General features: G+C 35.9%; 1 protein-coding gene across 2 annotated transcripts in view; it reads left to right on the top strand.

Annotated features, from left to right (window-relative positions):
- Positions 1-16250, top strand: part of nid1a (nidogen 1a) — a 69510-nt gene that overhangs the window by 38810 nt on the left and 14450 nt on the right. For both annotated transcript variants that reach the window (XR_012388953.1, XM_686064.10), the window contains exons 13-15: positions 5072-5290; positions 10342-10511; positions 13981-14107. Coding sequence is in view for 1 of the 2 variants with exons in the window: in XM_686064.10 (XP_691156.6) it covers positions 5072-5290; positions 10342-10511; positions 13981-14107 (516 nt within the window). In the remaining variant the exon portion in view is untranslated. The remainder of the gene's footprint in view (positions 1-5071; positions 5291-10341; positions 10512-13980; positions 14108-16250) is intronic.

Raw genomic sequence — 16250 nt, 5'->3', positions numbered from 1 at the left:
AGAATTTGTAAATGATGAATTTTTAATTTAATTAAATCGCATCTCAGCCTGCCTGTTGGACATTTCACACTGGATGAAAGATCATCATCTTACTTCAATCCAGGTGGATGGGGCAACCAATACTGCATCCAAAATGGTGAAAAGCCTTGGAGTAACGATTGACGACCAACTAAACTTCTCTGACCACATTTCTAGAACTGCTCGATCGTGCAGATTCGCACTCTATAACATCAGAAAGATCCGACCCTTCTTATCTGAACATGCAGCTCAACTCCTTGTTCAAGCTCTTGTTCTCTCCAGACTGGATTACTGCAACTCTCTACTAGCCGAGCTTCCAGCTAACTCTATCAAACCTCTTCAGCTGCTTCAGAACGCAGCAGCACGAGTGGTCTTTAATGAACCTAAAAGAGCACATGTCACTCCGCTGCTCATCCGTTTGCACTGGCTGCCAGTTGCTGCTCGCATCAAATTGAAAGCTCTGATGCTTGCCTACAAAGCGACTTCTGGCTTTGCTCCTTCTTATCTGCTCTCACTTCTGCAGATTTATGTGCCCTCCAGAAACTTGCGTTCTGTGAATGAACGTCGCCTCGTGGTTCCATCCCAAACAGGGAAGAAATCACTTTCCCGAACTCTCGCATTCTATCTGCCAAGTTGGTGGAATGAACTCCTTAACTGCATCAGAATGGCAGAGTCACTCGCTGTCTTCATGAAACGACTAAAAATTCAACTATTTAGTCTCCACTTCACTTCCTAATCTGCAATTCCCTCTCTGGATATACCACTAACTGTACCCCAAAAAAAAATTACTAATACTTTCCTTCTTAGACTTTACAGACCTGAAACTTGCCTATAGCACTTATTCATTGTTGCTCTTAGTTGTGTAAATTGCTTCCTTGTCCTCATTTGTAAGTCGCTTTGGATAAAGGCGTCTGCTAAATGACTAAATGTAAATGTAAATTTAATTGTTTATATATTTATTTAAAGTATATATATTTGTTTTATAAGAATGTTTTCAAAAGAAGCAGCTAATCACACTGTTACTTAGAGGCTCTTTTCACCCACAGTTCATACTACAAACCTTATCAGTTGTTCTAATGATGGATGACCCTCAACTCTTTAAATATTACAACATGACCTGACCTCTCGACCCTTGAGTTATGCCACGGTTTAACCCTGTCAGCATGAATATAAACCCGACAGCTGCTTGTCTGCTGGGAACCGGCCAGTTGCTTGAGTTTCTCAGAGTTTTAAAACCCAAGCATGTAATGCAAATTATTGAATATTACAGTCTGTTTACAAGCTGGAATGATGTCTGTGTGTCTGTTAGGCTGTGCAATAGGGCTGCACGATTCTGGCTAAAACGAGAATCACAACTTTTATTTTGCATAGACTTTAAATGGTGGAATTGAATATACTAGACATTTGTCCTGGTTGTTAATTCACTGTAAAGGTGCATCAGAATGCAACTATTCATAGTTTTTTTTAACAAGTGTTTTTATTAGTTTTACATTTTCAACAATTACCAAACAACACAACAATAATAAAAATACAAGGAATAAGCATGATAATACAAAAAGAAGTAATGGTAATGATAATTAAAATAAAGAAAAATAGATAAAAGAAAATAAAAAATAAAAATATATAACAAAATTAAGTTTTTATAAAAAAAACAATTAGGGCATATAAACGGTTTCTATGAAAATACAAAAAGACAGTCAATAGGGGTAGTGAGCATATTACGCATTACACTGCTGTTCAGAATCCACATTATATTGGTCCAGGTGATCAAGAAATGGTTGCCATATATTATAAAACTTAGCAAGATTATCAATAACTCCATATCGGACTGAGATAAGTTAACCATGTCTTAAATTGAGGAACAGAATCTGAATCAGAATCGTTTTAGGATGACACTCTTAGCAATAATCATTCCATAAATGATGGTGCTTTGTATATAAACATTGTGATCCAGCAAAGATCTAGAGTATCTAAATATAGCAATTTCTGGCTCGGGTGTCAAGGTAAAAAAACCATACATATCAGAAAACCATTTAAATATGTCACACCAGAAATTATAAAGTTTTGGGCACGTCCAAAAGAGGTGGTTCAGGGAGCCTTCAGCAGACTTACACCGGTCACATGTAGGGGAAATGGTAGAAAAAAATCTGTGTAATTTAGATTTTGAATAGTGCAGTCTATGCATTACTTTATATTGAATTAACTGATGCCTTGAATTAATAGAACAGGATCAGTAGAAATTCTACTGAGGCTTTCCACCAACTATTCATAATTTTTAAGTTGAATTATTATGTTTGAGACATATGCTCTTCATTTGTCATTGACAACGTTATTAGAACTATTTTCACAGTTAAAATGAGACATTTGTCATTATCAGATTCCCTCTTGCATTATATTCAACATTATAGGCTAGAGTAGTTACAATGGCACTGTTGAATATTTATTTTCCTGCACTTTGTGTTCACTATGAAAGAAAAAAACATTTCAAATGATTGTCGCCATTATAACTTTCAATGCAATATGATCATTTAAATGGTGTGCGCGGTTTTGGTTTCACTTTCATTACTGAGTGTGGTTCATGTCATGGTTGTCGTCACTCTGAGAAAAAAACGACTGCCATTATGCTTCTCCTGAACTTGAAAATATAATTGGCTGAATTGTAGAGATGCTAAATTAAGATTGTGTGAGGGGTAGAATAGAGATCACAATCTTTTTTAAATTAATCATGCAGCCCTACTGTGCAATATAATAATAATAATAATAATAATAATAATAATAATTCTCTTGTTTCATATTATGCTTTTATTGTTTATTTTGTGGTGTCATAAAATACATGTGTTGATACATGATAATACCTTTCTAGCATTTAGATGAGCTTAAATACAATTCTGAAATGTGATTAATGTGAATAAGAGAGGCTAGAAAGTACAATATTTACATTTTGCGTTTTATTTAGCAATATTTTAGGTTGGACATGTAAGCATTAGTTTTTGTTAAGTGTTTTATATTTCATTAATTTTTATTGTAATAAAGAAACCACATGTATGAGTATATACTTTAATATGTAACATATGTTTGTCAATATACAGTTAAAGTCAGAATTATTGGCCCTCTTGTTAAATTTTAATTCTTTTATTTTTCCCTAATTTCTGTTTAAAGGAGAGAAGATTTCACATTTCTAAACGTAATAGTTTAGAATAATAATAACTAATTTCTACTTACTGATTTCTTTTATCTTTGCCATGATGACAGTAAATAATATTTGACTAGATATTTGACTTAAAGTGTAATATAATATTTGACTTAAAGTGACATTTAAAGGCTTCACTACGTTAATTAGGGTAAAGTTAGGGTAATAAGGCAAGTCATTGTATAACAGTGGTTTGTTCTGTAGACTATCCAAAACAAACATTGCCTAATGGGGCTAATAATATTGACCTTAAAATGGCTTTAAAACAATTAAAAACTGCTTTTATTCTTGCCGAAATAAAACAAATAAAACTTTCTCTAGAAGAAAACATATTGTAGGAAATACTGTGAAAAATTCCTGAACCTGTTCAACATCATTTGGGAAATATTTAATAAGAACTTCACAGGAGGGCTTAAAATTTTGACTTCAGCTCTATATATAAATATACAGTGCTCAGCATATATGAGTACACCCCTCACAAATCTCTCATTTAAATGAATATTTTCGAAAGGAAGCTTTACAATATTATATTTGAGCACATATATTAGTCTAGTCAGTACTGAAGCTTTGTTGAAATAATGAAGTTTATAAATTTGTTTGCAATATTTTGCATTTTAATTATTTTTCCATTTCTAAAGATGGTTTGTGATTAAAATATTATTTTAATAAATATATCTATTTGATAAATCTGTTTTGTTTAAATGCACCAATATATATCACCCGTATTCACTGAGAAATGGCTAAAATTATTCATTTTCAAAATGGGGTGTACTCATATTTGCTGAGCACTGCATATGTATATATATATATATATATATATATATATATATATATATATATATATATATATATATATATATATATATATATATATATATATTGACATACATATATTACATATTAAAGTATATACTCATACATTTAGTTTCTTTATTAAAATAAATATTAATGAAATATAAAACACTTAACAAAAACTAATGCTTACATGTCCAACCTAAAATATTGCTAATTAAAATGCAAAATGTAAATATTGTACTTTCTGGCGTCTCTTATTCACATTAATCACATTTCAGAATTGTTTTTGAGCTCATATATATATATATATATATATATATATATATATATATATATATATATATATATATATATATATATATATATATATATATATATATATATATATACTTCCATACTCCTATTACTCACCAAAACAAACTTTTAGCAGCCAATTTCAAACTGTCAAGTCTTAAATAATCTACAGAACATGACATCATATTTTGCTATTCATTCTTAAAGTCTGTAATAAACGTGCATGCTTTAAAACACTGTCAGCACCCATGATTGACTAAAGCTGTCTTCTCTGAACGCCGTCATGATTGTTCTAGCGATGGTAATTGATTAGTGTGCAGAGAGTTGAGTTCTGTTGTTTTAGCCTGATTTGCTTTCCAGAGACAAGCAGATGGAGGTTGTTTTTACACTGATGTAATGTACCGCAGCAGATCGATTCAACTCACACAAGCATAAATCTGTTTCAGGTTTAAACCCGGGGCTTAAGCACTGATTGATTTTTCAGTGGAAATCCTGGACATTCTTAGAAAGAGATGAAGTTTGATCTTCAGTGCTGCTCTGCATAATCCCGTGCCTCAAAACTTTAGTTAACCAGCCAAAATAGGAAAGCCTGATATATGAACAGAATATGAATAGAAAATAAAAACATTTAGGTTTTTTAAATATTAGTTTTTTATGTCAAATAATGTTTGTGTGTGCATTTTTCTTGAGTGTCATTTTTGATATACCAAGCTACATATCAAGTAAACCTGTTTACTGTTATTTGAAGTTAGCTTGTGTTTTTATTTCCTGCAGAACGTGAAAAGACGCGTTGCGAGCTGCACAAGGAAAGTGTTGTCGGGTTTGGCCCTCATAGTGCTCGTCCTCAGCCTGGTCGGTTTGTGCCCACCTGTGACGCTCAGGGCAGGTACGAGCCCATGCAGTGTCACGCCAGCATCGGCCAGTGCTGGTGTGTGGACCGTGATGGAGAGGAGATCTCTGGCACTCGCACAGGACCGGGACGCTTTCCTGTCTGTGAGTACAACACATTAATACAGGTGTATGACTTGTGACGAAACAATATTATGTTGAAATTCTTGATTCTTATTCTGTCATATCAGTGCGATGATATTTATTTAGTTTTTATTGGAATTTCAGATAATACAAATAGTCGCACAATCAGACTAACAAATATGCATACCCAACCCAGGCTCATTCTGAAAACGTAGTCCAGCGGACGTTTCTGGAGGCCGCGAAATACGTCCCGGGAGGTACGTATTTGTGCAGTTTTTGTTTTCGCTAATTCGCGAGAGGCCGCTGTGCGCGCTTTTTCGTATGTTGAACATCTCTCGTGAGTGCCGTTCGCGCCCGTGCTGTTCTCGCGTCAACCCACCAGAGGCCGCTGTCTGACTGACCGAATGATTGACTGCGCGACCGGCCAATCGGCTGACCCACCCTCCTCCTTCCCTGAACCCAACCAGTTTTACTGATTGACCCGCCCGCCCGCTCACTTCCCTAAACCCAAGCAACAATTTAGAAAAGCCGTCTAGAAAAAGAAAAGCCCTCGTCTGTTTTTTTTTTTACCACGTTTTCGGATTTCACCGCGTTCTCACCCTGTTATGAACTCGTTCGCTTTATTTTTTTGGATTCTGTTTTTGTCTTACCTGGTTTCTGGAACCGCTCTTCCCCGGACTCAAACCCTGATGCCTTTGTCAACTCCTCCTCTCTGCATCTGAAGTCCGTCGACGCACACGATGCGCTGACCGGACAAACTGATTGCAGCGGGAAAGCCCTCCACACGGAGGTAAGTGGTCAGCCGGCAAGCGCTAAAGTGAACAGCGTCACACCGCCCCATATCGTTTGCTTAAAAAAATGAAATGCAGCCATACGTACCTCCCGGGACGTATTTCGCGGTCTCCAGAAACGTCCGCTGGACTACGTTTTCAGAATGAGCCTGGGTTGTACATACCAGACCCCAAGTGCTAAGAATTAAATAATGCAACCCTGAAAATGGACATGTCTACCTGCTCAATAACAAAAGCTATCAGGAATGGAAAAGCTGTGGTATTCTTGAGATTAAATAATAATAATAATAATTCATTTTATTTATAAATGGCGCCTTTCTGGACACCCAAGGTCCCCTTACAGTAAGCATCAGCAGACATTCTAAACAACTTAAACATTACTAAAAACAATCATTGACCAAACAAGTTAAAACGCAATAGCGAATATAAAAGAACATAATAAAAACATGATAAAAAAAATTGTTAAGTAAAAGCCTGCTTAAAAAGATGGGTCTTTAGACGTGATTTAAAATTGTGAAGACTATCACTACTCCTAAGATCTACTGGAAGTGAGTTCCATAGCCTAGGAGCCATAGAGCTAAAAGATCTGTCTCTTCAATTTTGCTCAGTCGAGTGCGAGGTGGTGCCAGAGTGAAGTTGTTAGCTGACCTAAGGGTACGAGAAGGGGTGTAGATATGGAGAAGTTCAGTGAGATATTGAGGAGCGAGATTATGAAGTGCCTTGAAAGTTAGAAGTAATATTTCAAAATCAATTCGATACTTTACTGGAAGCCAGTGAAGCTGATAGAGGAGTTGTGTGGCGTGCTTGTGAGATGGGGTCAGAGTTTTTCAGAGTTTTGGTAAATTGGAGTGGAGAGTTTCTCAGAGCGTCCAGAATTTGTCTGATTTAAAGCTGGTTTGACCTGTCCGTGTGAGCACATTGCTCCTGAATAGCATTTCTTTTTCATTTCAGTCTTTACTTTAACCTAATAAAAAGAAAAGTGTCATAATAAATACAATTATTATTATTAAAAATGGAAATATGTGTTGTTTATCGCATATAGTTATCTATTTGTGTGATAAATGGTGTGTTTCAATCCGGCTACCACCGCAAGTGCGGGAAGCACTGTAATTGATTGTTTTTTCCAATAAGGTGGATGAAATAAATACAAGTGTCGTTTACATTAAATAATAATAATACAAAAACATTGATTTAAAAAGTATTTTGTGACACCCACATCCGTCATTAAAACGCAGGTTCATGTTTTAAATTTGGTTAATTTTGGTTAATTTATCGGACTTAAGCACTTCACCTCAGGTTATTTGTTATTCATTTATGATAAATAATGTAGCCTAGTTGTCTTTTTAATGAAAAATGAAGCACTTATAATGCTTTGTTTCATTGTTTATCTTTGTTTACAATTTAGGGTTAGGAGTATTTACAGCTAATGTATATTCTGTCCATTCGCATCCCGTCTCTTTGTGCCACCTGGCGGCATAGTCGCAAACTGCGGTCATACCTAAAGAAACCCCTCTTTTTCTTTTAAAGCGGCGGCGGTAGATCGTACGGTGGTAATGGTCACATTAAACTCTCACCTACTGTATATAAAAAAAAATCCACAGAAGGGCGAATAATTTTGACTTCAACTGATAACCGTTTTCAATAATCGTGATTACAATTATGACCAAAATATTCGTGATTATGATTTTTCTCATAATCGAGCAGTCCTACAATGTGTTTTCGATTAAAACTGAATAAACTAATAATACAAGCTCATCCAGGTAGTATGTATATATATATGCAGGGCTTTACATTAACTTTTTTTGATCACCAGCCACAGTGGCTAGTAGTTTTCCAACATTACTAGCCGCTCTGCATTTTCACTAGCCACACTTTTGTTGTTGGGAAAATATTTTTTATATGCATAAATATGGCTTTGACATGCTAAAATTACTTGATTTATATTTTGTGTTTTGTCCACATGCCGCTCATTCATTTCACGTTTTGTGTATCGTGTATGAGCAAATAGGTCATGGTTTCATAGTGTTATACTGCAATTAGTTTTTATTTCACATGAGTTTTCAGAACTCAAAATTAAGGATTTACCTAATTTATCTCTGAACACACCAAACAAAAATTATTTCTTAGCCACAAATTTTAAATGTGTCAAACAAGCTAAATAAAGCTGTATACTAAACTTTTTATTTAACAAAACATTTATTTTAAAAGAACAAAGAAAAACAATTGACCTTTAAGAATAATTATTGTCATGTATAAAAAATATGCACCGAAATCTGTCCTGGCTAAAAGTCTCTCAGATCACCAGTTAACTACACATAAATGGAGAGTTAATCTCATATTAAAGCAAATGTTGTTGTAAAAAATGATAATTAAACCATATAAACAAAAATAATGGAAGGATGATCACACGGTTAAGGCCAATTAATAATCTGTTCAAAGCGAAAGCAACCGGTGCTGCTTACAAAAAGACATATTTGGAGCTCTTGAAAGCACCAAGACTGTATGTGCATTAGCATTACTTTTTTGCCTGAATATTTGAAAGAGATCCGATCACAGTTGCGTTCCAGGCACGCGTGCTTCAAGGAAGGAAACAGGAGCGCGCACTCGCTTTAAACAGTCGCGCGCATCACATCAGCTGTTAGCGCGAGTGATTATCCTCTCATTCGGTATTCATCTGCTTTCTTCTGCTCGCGCGAATGCAATTTTTTTGTTAGTCGTGCTGTTTCTCTATTCTAACATCACATTTGCACACATATTGGGTCATTCTTATAGTCGAACCCTGCTTTTAAGAAAACCACAATTTAAAATTTATTTTTAACCAGAAAAAGTGGCTAGTGGGAGTGACTGTCTAACCCACCAAAGCTGAAATCTACCCGCATTTGGCGGGTTGGCGGGTGTTAATGTAAAGCCCTCTATATATATATATATATATATATATATATATATATATATATATATATATATATATATATATATATATATATATATATATTCCTGTCAGGAAGAAATTTATAGCTCCTTATATTTTAGATATATTGATAGTATTATAGATTGGTTTGGCAAAAGTTCATTACACCTAAATATTGGGAAAACAAAAGAGTTATGTCTGGGGAGTCAAACAAGAAGAGTAGATACTGGACTCTTTAAACCAGTCACCATAAACGGACAAATAGTAGAGCAGGTTTCAAATTTCAAGTATTTAGGCACAATTATTGACCATAAACTGAATTTTAATAGTAATGTAGAGGTGGTTTATAAGAAAGCAAGTCAGCGCCTCTATCTCCTCCGCAAATTGAGAAGTTTTAATGTTAGTACACAGACTTTAAACTTGGCATATAGATCACTTATAGAGAGTGTTCTCACATATAATATTGTTTCGTGGTTTGGTAACACAACACTTAAACAGAAAAAGAAATTAGCGCAAATTATCAATCAGGCAAATAAGATAACAGGTCACAAACAGCATTCATTGCAGATTTTATTTGACTCTTTTATGGAAAAAAGAGCAGTTGTGATTTTTAAAGATAATACACATCCCCTTCACTCAGCATTTGAATTGCTACTATCAGGACGCAGGTTTAGGATTCCTAAAGCATGAAGAAATGCTTATAAAAAGTCATTTATCCCAATGGCAGTTGTTGTTCTAAACCGGATCAGTGTTTGTAGTGAATGAGGGGGTTACCAAGAATGATTTGCAGTATTGTGCATGGGGCTAATTTGGTTTTTAAACTTTTAACTTATGTTGTTGTCTTGATAAGTGTTATTGTGTCGTTGTTGTATGTTTGTAATTGTTGTCCTAAATCCAGTGTTGAAGAAAAATGTCCTTTCTGTGTCAAGCAGAACGGACAATAAAGTTTAAACTAAACTAAAACTAACTAACTATATATATATATATATATATATATATATATATATATATATATATATATATATATATATATATATATATATATATATATATATATGTATAAACACATTTTCTTATCAGTTTGTTGTTCCATCTTGCAACTGAATAATAATAAGAAGACTATTTATAATAATAAAAAACTATTTATTTTACGTTTAATTAAAGAGCTAGTCAATTATTAGGGCTCGGATCAATGTTTTCTGTCTAAATATTGAGTTTTGTTGCAAGTAGCTGAATTGAGTTGTTAACGCAGAATAAACTCCTTCAGTCTTATACAGCAGCTGCTGATAAACTTGACAGAATTTATTTTGTGAAAACAGTCGGCAGGATGTACATTATCCCTTGCTTATCTCCATGTATCTTCTGTTTTTCAGGTCGTGGTCATGATGAGTCTGGCCCGATTCGACCCACACCTAACCCAAACATCAGTCCTCTACCTCCCGGCAGTCACATCCTCTTCACTCAGAGTGGGAAAATTGAGTATATTCCTCTGGATGGCCACAACCTGAAGAAGAACGAAGCCAAGACTGCACTGCATCTCCCGGTACACATTTAACCTCCACACATCTGTCAGTGTAGTGGGAATCAGCCTATTAAAACTCCACATGGTTTAGCTGATCAAAAAATGCATGTCTTGATATGTGTTATTGAAAGCATGCAGTATTAAATGCAGTGAATAAAATATATGTTATTTTACTAAAGAGCAGGTTATATGCTCTTATATTTAAAGTGTAGTAATATTGTGTTGGAGTCCTCTACATCAGGTTTAAATTCATGCAAGGTATGAAAACATTGTAATTTTCTCAGAATTTGCATTTCATATTAAAAATAATGTTTAGCAAAAATTTTGATATGTATTTTTATTAGTGAGGGGATTAGAGTCTGTAAACCCATCCTCCTTCCTTAAGCAAACTCTTCTCTGATTGGTCAGGTGGCCAAGTTTTTTTTAATTGGTCTTTCTGTGTCTGAAATGAATTGCCCATTTCAGAGAATTTATAGGTCAGAGGAAAGATTATGCAAATTGGAGCATGCTGATGTAGATCACTAGCAGACAAAAGATGACCCGTTAAGGCAGGGGTGTCAAACTCAATTCCTGGAGGGCCGAAGCCCTGCACAGTTTAGTTCCAACCCTGCTCCAACACACTTACCTGTAGGTTTCAAACAAGCCTGAAGGACTCAATTAGTTTGATCAGGTGTGTTTAATTAGGGTTGGAACTAAACTGTGCAGAGCTGCAGCCCTTTTGGAACTGAGTTTGACACCTGTGAGTGAAGGTGATTCAAAGGCGTCTCTTTTTTCATAGCAACATTTTTATTTATCATGCATGTTTTTTTTAATTTATAACTTTACAGACTGTTTATGTTAAAGAACAACTGTTACAAACTGCAAATAAGATATTCTTTGAAAACCCATATGTGCTGTTTTTTAATTTGTAGGTGTTGATTTGTTTTTTTAATGGAGCGTTTAGTTAATCAACCCAATAACTCCTCCTTTTGGTATACAAATATTGCAATTACAACGTCAACACAATTTTAAAAGATATAAAAACTTTAGGGCGAGGCAGTGGCGCAGTAGGTAGTGCTGTCGCCTCACAGCAAGAAGGTCGCTGGTTCGAGCCTCGGCTCAGTTGGCGTTTCTGTGTGGAGTTTGCATGTTCTCCCTGCGTTTGCGTGGGTTTCCTCCGGGTGCTCCGGTTTCCATGCGGTACAGGTGAATTGGGTAAGCTAAATTGTCCATAGTGTATGAGTGTGTGTGTGAATGTGTGTGTGGATGTTTCATAGAGATGGGTTGCGGCTGGAAGGGCATCCGCTGCGTAAAAACTTGCTGGATAAGTTGGTGGTTCATTCCGCTGTGGTGACCCCAGATTAATAAAGGGACTAAGCCGACAAGACAATGAATGAATGAATGAATGAATGAATGAATGAATGAATAAAAACTTTAGAAATTAGGTAAAGCCAAACAGACAGTGGTTAATGATGAACCATTGAAATGTTTTCATGTTTTTAAACACAAAACAAACCTCTTGACTATGGCAGACAGATATGCAAATCAAATCAAATTGTCACATACAGAGTCATACAGAGTATGATATGCAGTGAAATGCTTACACAACTGCTCATGATCTTAAAATACAGCAATAACAATAATAATAATAATATTGACAATAAATATCTAAATTAATGAGAAGTAATAGTTATGCTATAGAAAATAAAAGCAAATAATTAAAGACTTAAATATATCTAAATAAGTGCGTAACTTATTGTTATGTTCATTTCAAAGCTGCTCAAAGCTAGAGTAGTTTCATTAAAGGGGTCATGCACCTCTCATTTCATACTGATATGATATCCGTTATCAAGGTTTTTATATTTAAACAACTTTAGAATTTACTGTTTTGTGCTGTCTTTCACCCTCATCAGAATGCTCTGTATGAATGGGCGTGGCTTAAGGTAGACTGTGAAGTGAACAGCCACTGTTTTGCATATTAACGAAGCTAAACAGGCAGTGAATTAAAAGTAGTCATGGATCTTCTGTGGAGGCACCTCATTACATCACAGAGCAGTGATTTTGGCCGACGGTCTTCAATATAAGCAGTTTTTAGAGAAACTGTATTATTTTGAATTCTGAAACTTGCAAGATGATTCTATAGTTTTTATAGATGAAGGCAATTTTGACCTCTTTTATTAACAATAATGTATAATATACTTTTGTTAGTTTTGAATTGCATTTGATTCCTTTAAATCTGTATGTGCTTGCGTGGTGGATGTTTTAGGATACATTGGCCTTGTTCGACTCTGTAGATTCATCCAGAAGTCTGTGCTCTGATTCATTCCCTGTTGCTTTGAAGCTTCATTAACGCAAAGCTCATTTAGTGATGTTAGTAACTTCAGAATGAACTTGCGTCTTCGCGGATAAAGTTTTGCTCGTAGTTTGTCTTTCTCGGCTCAGTTGTTGATAACCGAGAGCCAGAGAACTGCTGGGGGCTCGCTGGGGAATTCTAGGATTGCCTAACATTGTTTTTCTTGGAAATATTTGCATGAGAGAAATTGTGTTTATCGGAGCCATATGCTGTTTCTGCTGATTACATAACCTCGTCGGCCTTAAACCAGAAGAATGTGAGGAGAGATTTTCAGGAGAAGCAAAGCAGAGTATTTACACAAGAAAATGATGTTAACATGCATGAAATCAGACTCCTTTGACTGATTCTGACGGAATATAAAGATGTACATGTAAAGTTTGGGTTGTTAAGATTTGTTTTGCTCAACAAGCTTTCAACTATTTGATTAAAAATGCAATAAAAGCACTGTATTAAAATGTTATTACTATTTAAATTAACCAAGCATGCTCTTATATAATCTAAACCCACGGAAATCTGCAGAACATGTAAAATGGCATACCTAAAGCACATCTTTATGCATTTACTCTATTATACATTCAACTATAAAGCTTTAAAAGTAAGACACACTTAGCTGTATTTAACATAATCCAAATCCAGAGCAAGAAGTGTTCACAGATCTGTGAACACTAAGTTTTTTTCAGAAAACTTTTGGTCTGTTTATATCTAACATTGTCATCCTGAAGGTAATCTTTCTGCTGTACTGACATCTCAGCACTATTGAAGCAGTGCAGCTAGTGTATCTGTTCATAAGTATTGTGATTTTTCACTATTTCTCATTGCTTTCTAGATATGGCATATGCACATGGTTCTTATTTTTATTTACTGACTCCTGAAATGAACTTTTTTAAGGTTTATTGTGTGCAGAACTGTGGGAATTTATAAATCTGGTCTCATTTACTGCTCACATGCTATCATTTACTGTAATGACTAACATCAGTGAAGCTTATAAACAAGGGGAGATTCATGCATGTGTTAGTAACAGAAATGCTCAGAGATTCATTTGGCTCATTTCGGATGTGTGGTTTTGTCTAGACAGCATTCGCAGACGGCCTTTTGAATGCCTGAGGCCAGTGGAGTGTGTTGTCATCTTAAATAAATCCATGATTTTTTTTTTTGCAGGAGAAAGTAGTGATTGGAATTGCGTATGACTGCGTTGAGAAGATGATTTACTGGACAGACATCAGCACACCTGCTATTAGCAGAGCTAATCTACAAGGAGGAGAACCTGTCCAACTCATTAAATCAGGTAACATATAGTTGAGGATATGCTGCTGTAGTCTCTCACGTTGTCCCACAACAACATTAAAATAGTGTAGATTAGTGTACGATGATTTATATTAATTTTATAGTCATTTGACAAATTCGATTTTTAAGTAATGCAATAAGTAGTTACTTTCATAATTATGTACCTCAGATACTAACTCGGTTACTATTCTTGAGATAAACTAATACAATTTTTGAGGAACGCAGTAAGCGACGCAGTGGCGCAGTAGGTAGTGCTGTCGCCTCACAGCAAGAAGGTCACTGGGTCGCTGGTTCGAACCTCGATTCAGTTGTCGTTTCTGTGTGGAGTTTGCATGTTCTCCGGTTTCCCTCACAGTCCAAAGACATGCGGTACAGGTGAATTGGGTAGGCTAAATTGTCCGTAGTGTATGAGTGTGTGTGTGAATGAGTGTGTGGATGTTTCCCAGAGATGGGTTGCGACTGGAAGGGCATCCGCTGCGTAAAAACTTGCAGGATAAGTTGGTGGTTCATTCCGCTGTGTTACGACCCCGGATTAATAAAGGGATTAAGCCGACAAGAAAATGAATAAATGAAGGATCGCAGTAATGGACGAATTACATTTTTAATTTGTGTAATTTGATTACAGTTACTAAAGTCATTGTAATGGCGTTACTTAGGTTACAAATATAGTCAACCCAAGCTCATTCTGAATACATAGCCCAGCGGACGTTTCTGAAGACCGTAATTTACGTGGTCAGAGGTATGTATGACTGCATTTTGTTTGTTCAAGCGAAGGCTACGGGGCGGTGCGACGCCGCTCCTCTTTGCACTCGCCGGCTGACGGCTCACCTCAACCAGTTTGTCTGGTTAGCTTGTTGTCTTATGTCAGCGGAGCAGAGGCCCAGTGGAGGAGCCAACCACGGCGACGACCGGGTTTGAGTCTGGGGAAGACCGGTTTAAAGCCAACTTTACTGAGCTAGGAGGTGATTGGTTTTCTAAAGTATTTCCCAGTTCACGCTCGAGGGCTCGTGCAGCTTCACGGAGCCGCTGAGGAACAGACTTCGCCATGTTTATGCTGCCAATTGTCTCAAATAGTCCTCGCTGCAGCTGTGACGACATAACCTAAAACCCGCAGCAACGGCTGCCGTCTGTGGGCGTGGCCAGGCCAGAATGCATTTTCAATTTCAAATCGGCTTTCATTCGTCGCGATGTGTTAAATGTAGGGTTGGGCATCTAAGCTATAATGCCGATCCGATACGCATCTCGATAAAAAGAATACGATCCGATATATTAGCGATACATTTGTGACATATTGCGATGCGACACGATACGATTCACACCCATATCACGATACAATGCGATAATTCAGCACTAACTAATTAAATCAAGTTTATGAGATGATGTGAAAGAGGATGCTGTGCCATTGAATGAGTTTGATTATTTATAAACCAAGCAAAACCAAGACTTTTTTTTACAAACTGGCTTTTCTCTCAGAGCCAGAGCGTCAGTTTACAGTAGAGGGACATTTTAGAACATATAGCACATATTATTTAAGTATTTTCAAGATAAACAGAATGTATAAGTGCAATATATATTAAAAAAATATGTATATATTTGCACTCTTTCAACATAAATAAATTTAGCATTGCACAACAAGAATTGTGATTTAACTTTTCAACTATGAAAACAAGTTTTACAAAGATATATTTTGCCACTGAATATTCAAAACTTAAGGTCGTGAACTAGCAGTGTTATGCTGCTTTGAAACATCACTGTCACTGTAAACAACAGGCTAATAAAAATATAACAAACCAGCAATCTTCTTGCTGTGAGGTGGTCAAACTACCCACTGTGCCACCGTGACACCCATTATTTTTATCATTATTATTATTAATATTATTATAATTAAATAAAAATTAACAGGAGGAGGTGTTTAAAACCTTCGTTCTCCGTGACACTAGGCTGAATATCTTTGCAGATGAACAATGCAATAGCATTCGTTATTGGCGTAGAGCGAGCAGAACTGTTGCGCATGGAAAAAAAAACTTGCAATGCTTTTCTCACCACTTTTGGAGCTGGTTGAAGCAGTGCGAAAGCCGGGGATGCAGGAACACTGGAAGATGCTTTCACAACAACACCGTGGCGTCGCTTCAAGTGAGATTTCA

This window comes from Danio rerio, chromosome 13 (assembly GCF_049306965.1).
Source record: "Danio rerio strain Tuebingen ecotype United States chromosome 13, GRCz12tu, whole genome shotgun sequence".
In the NCBI taxonomy this organism is placed as follows: Eukaryota; Metazoa; Chordata; class Actinopteri; order Cypriniformes; family Danionidae; genus Danio; species Danio rerio.
The sequence above is the reverse complement of the archived record's forward strand: the minus strand, read 5'-3'. Positions and strand labels throughout refer to the sequence as shown.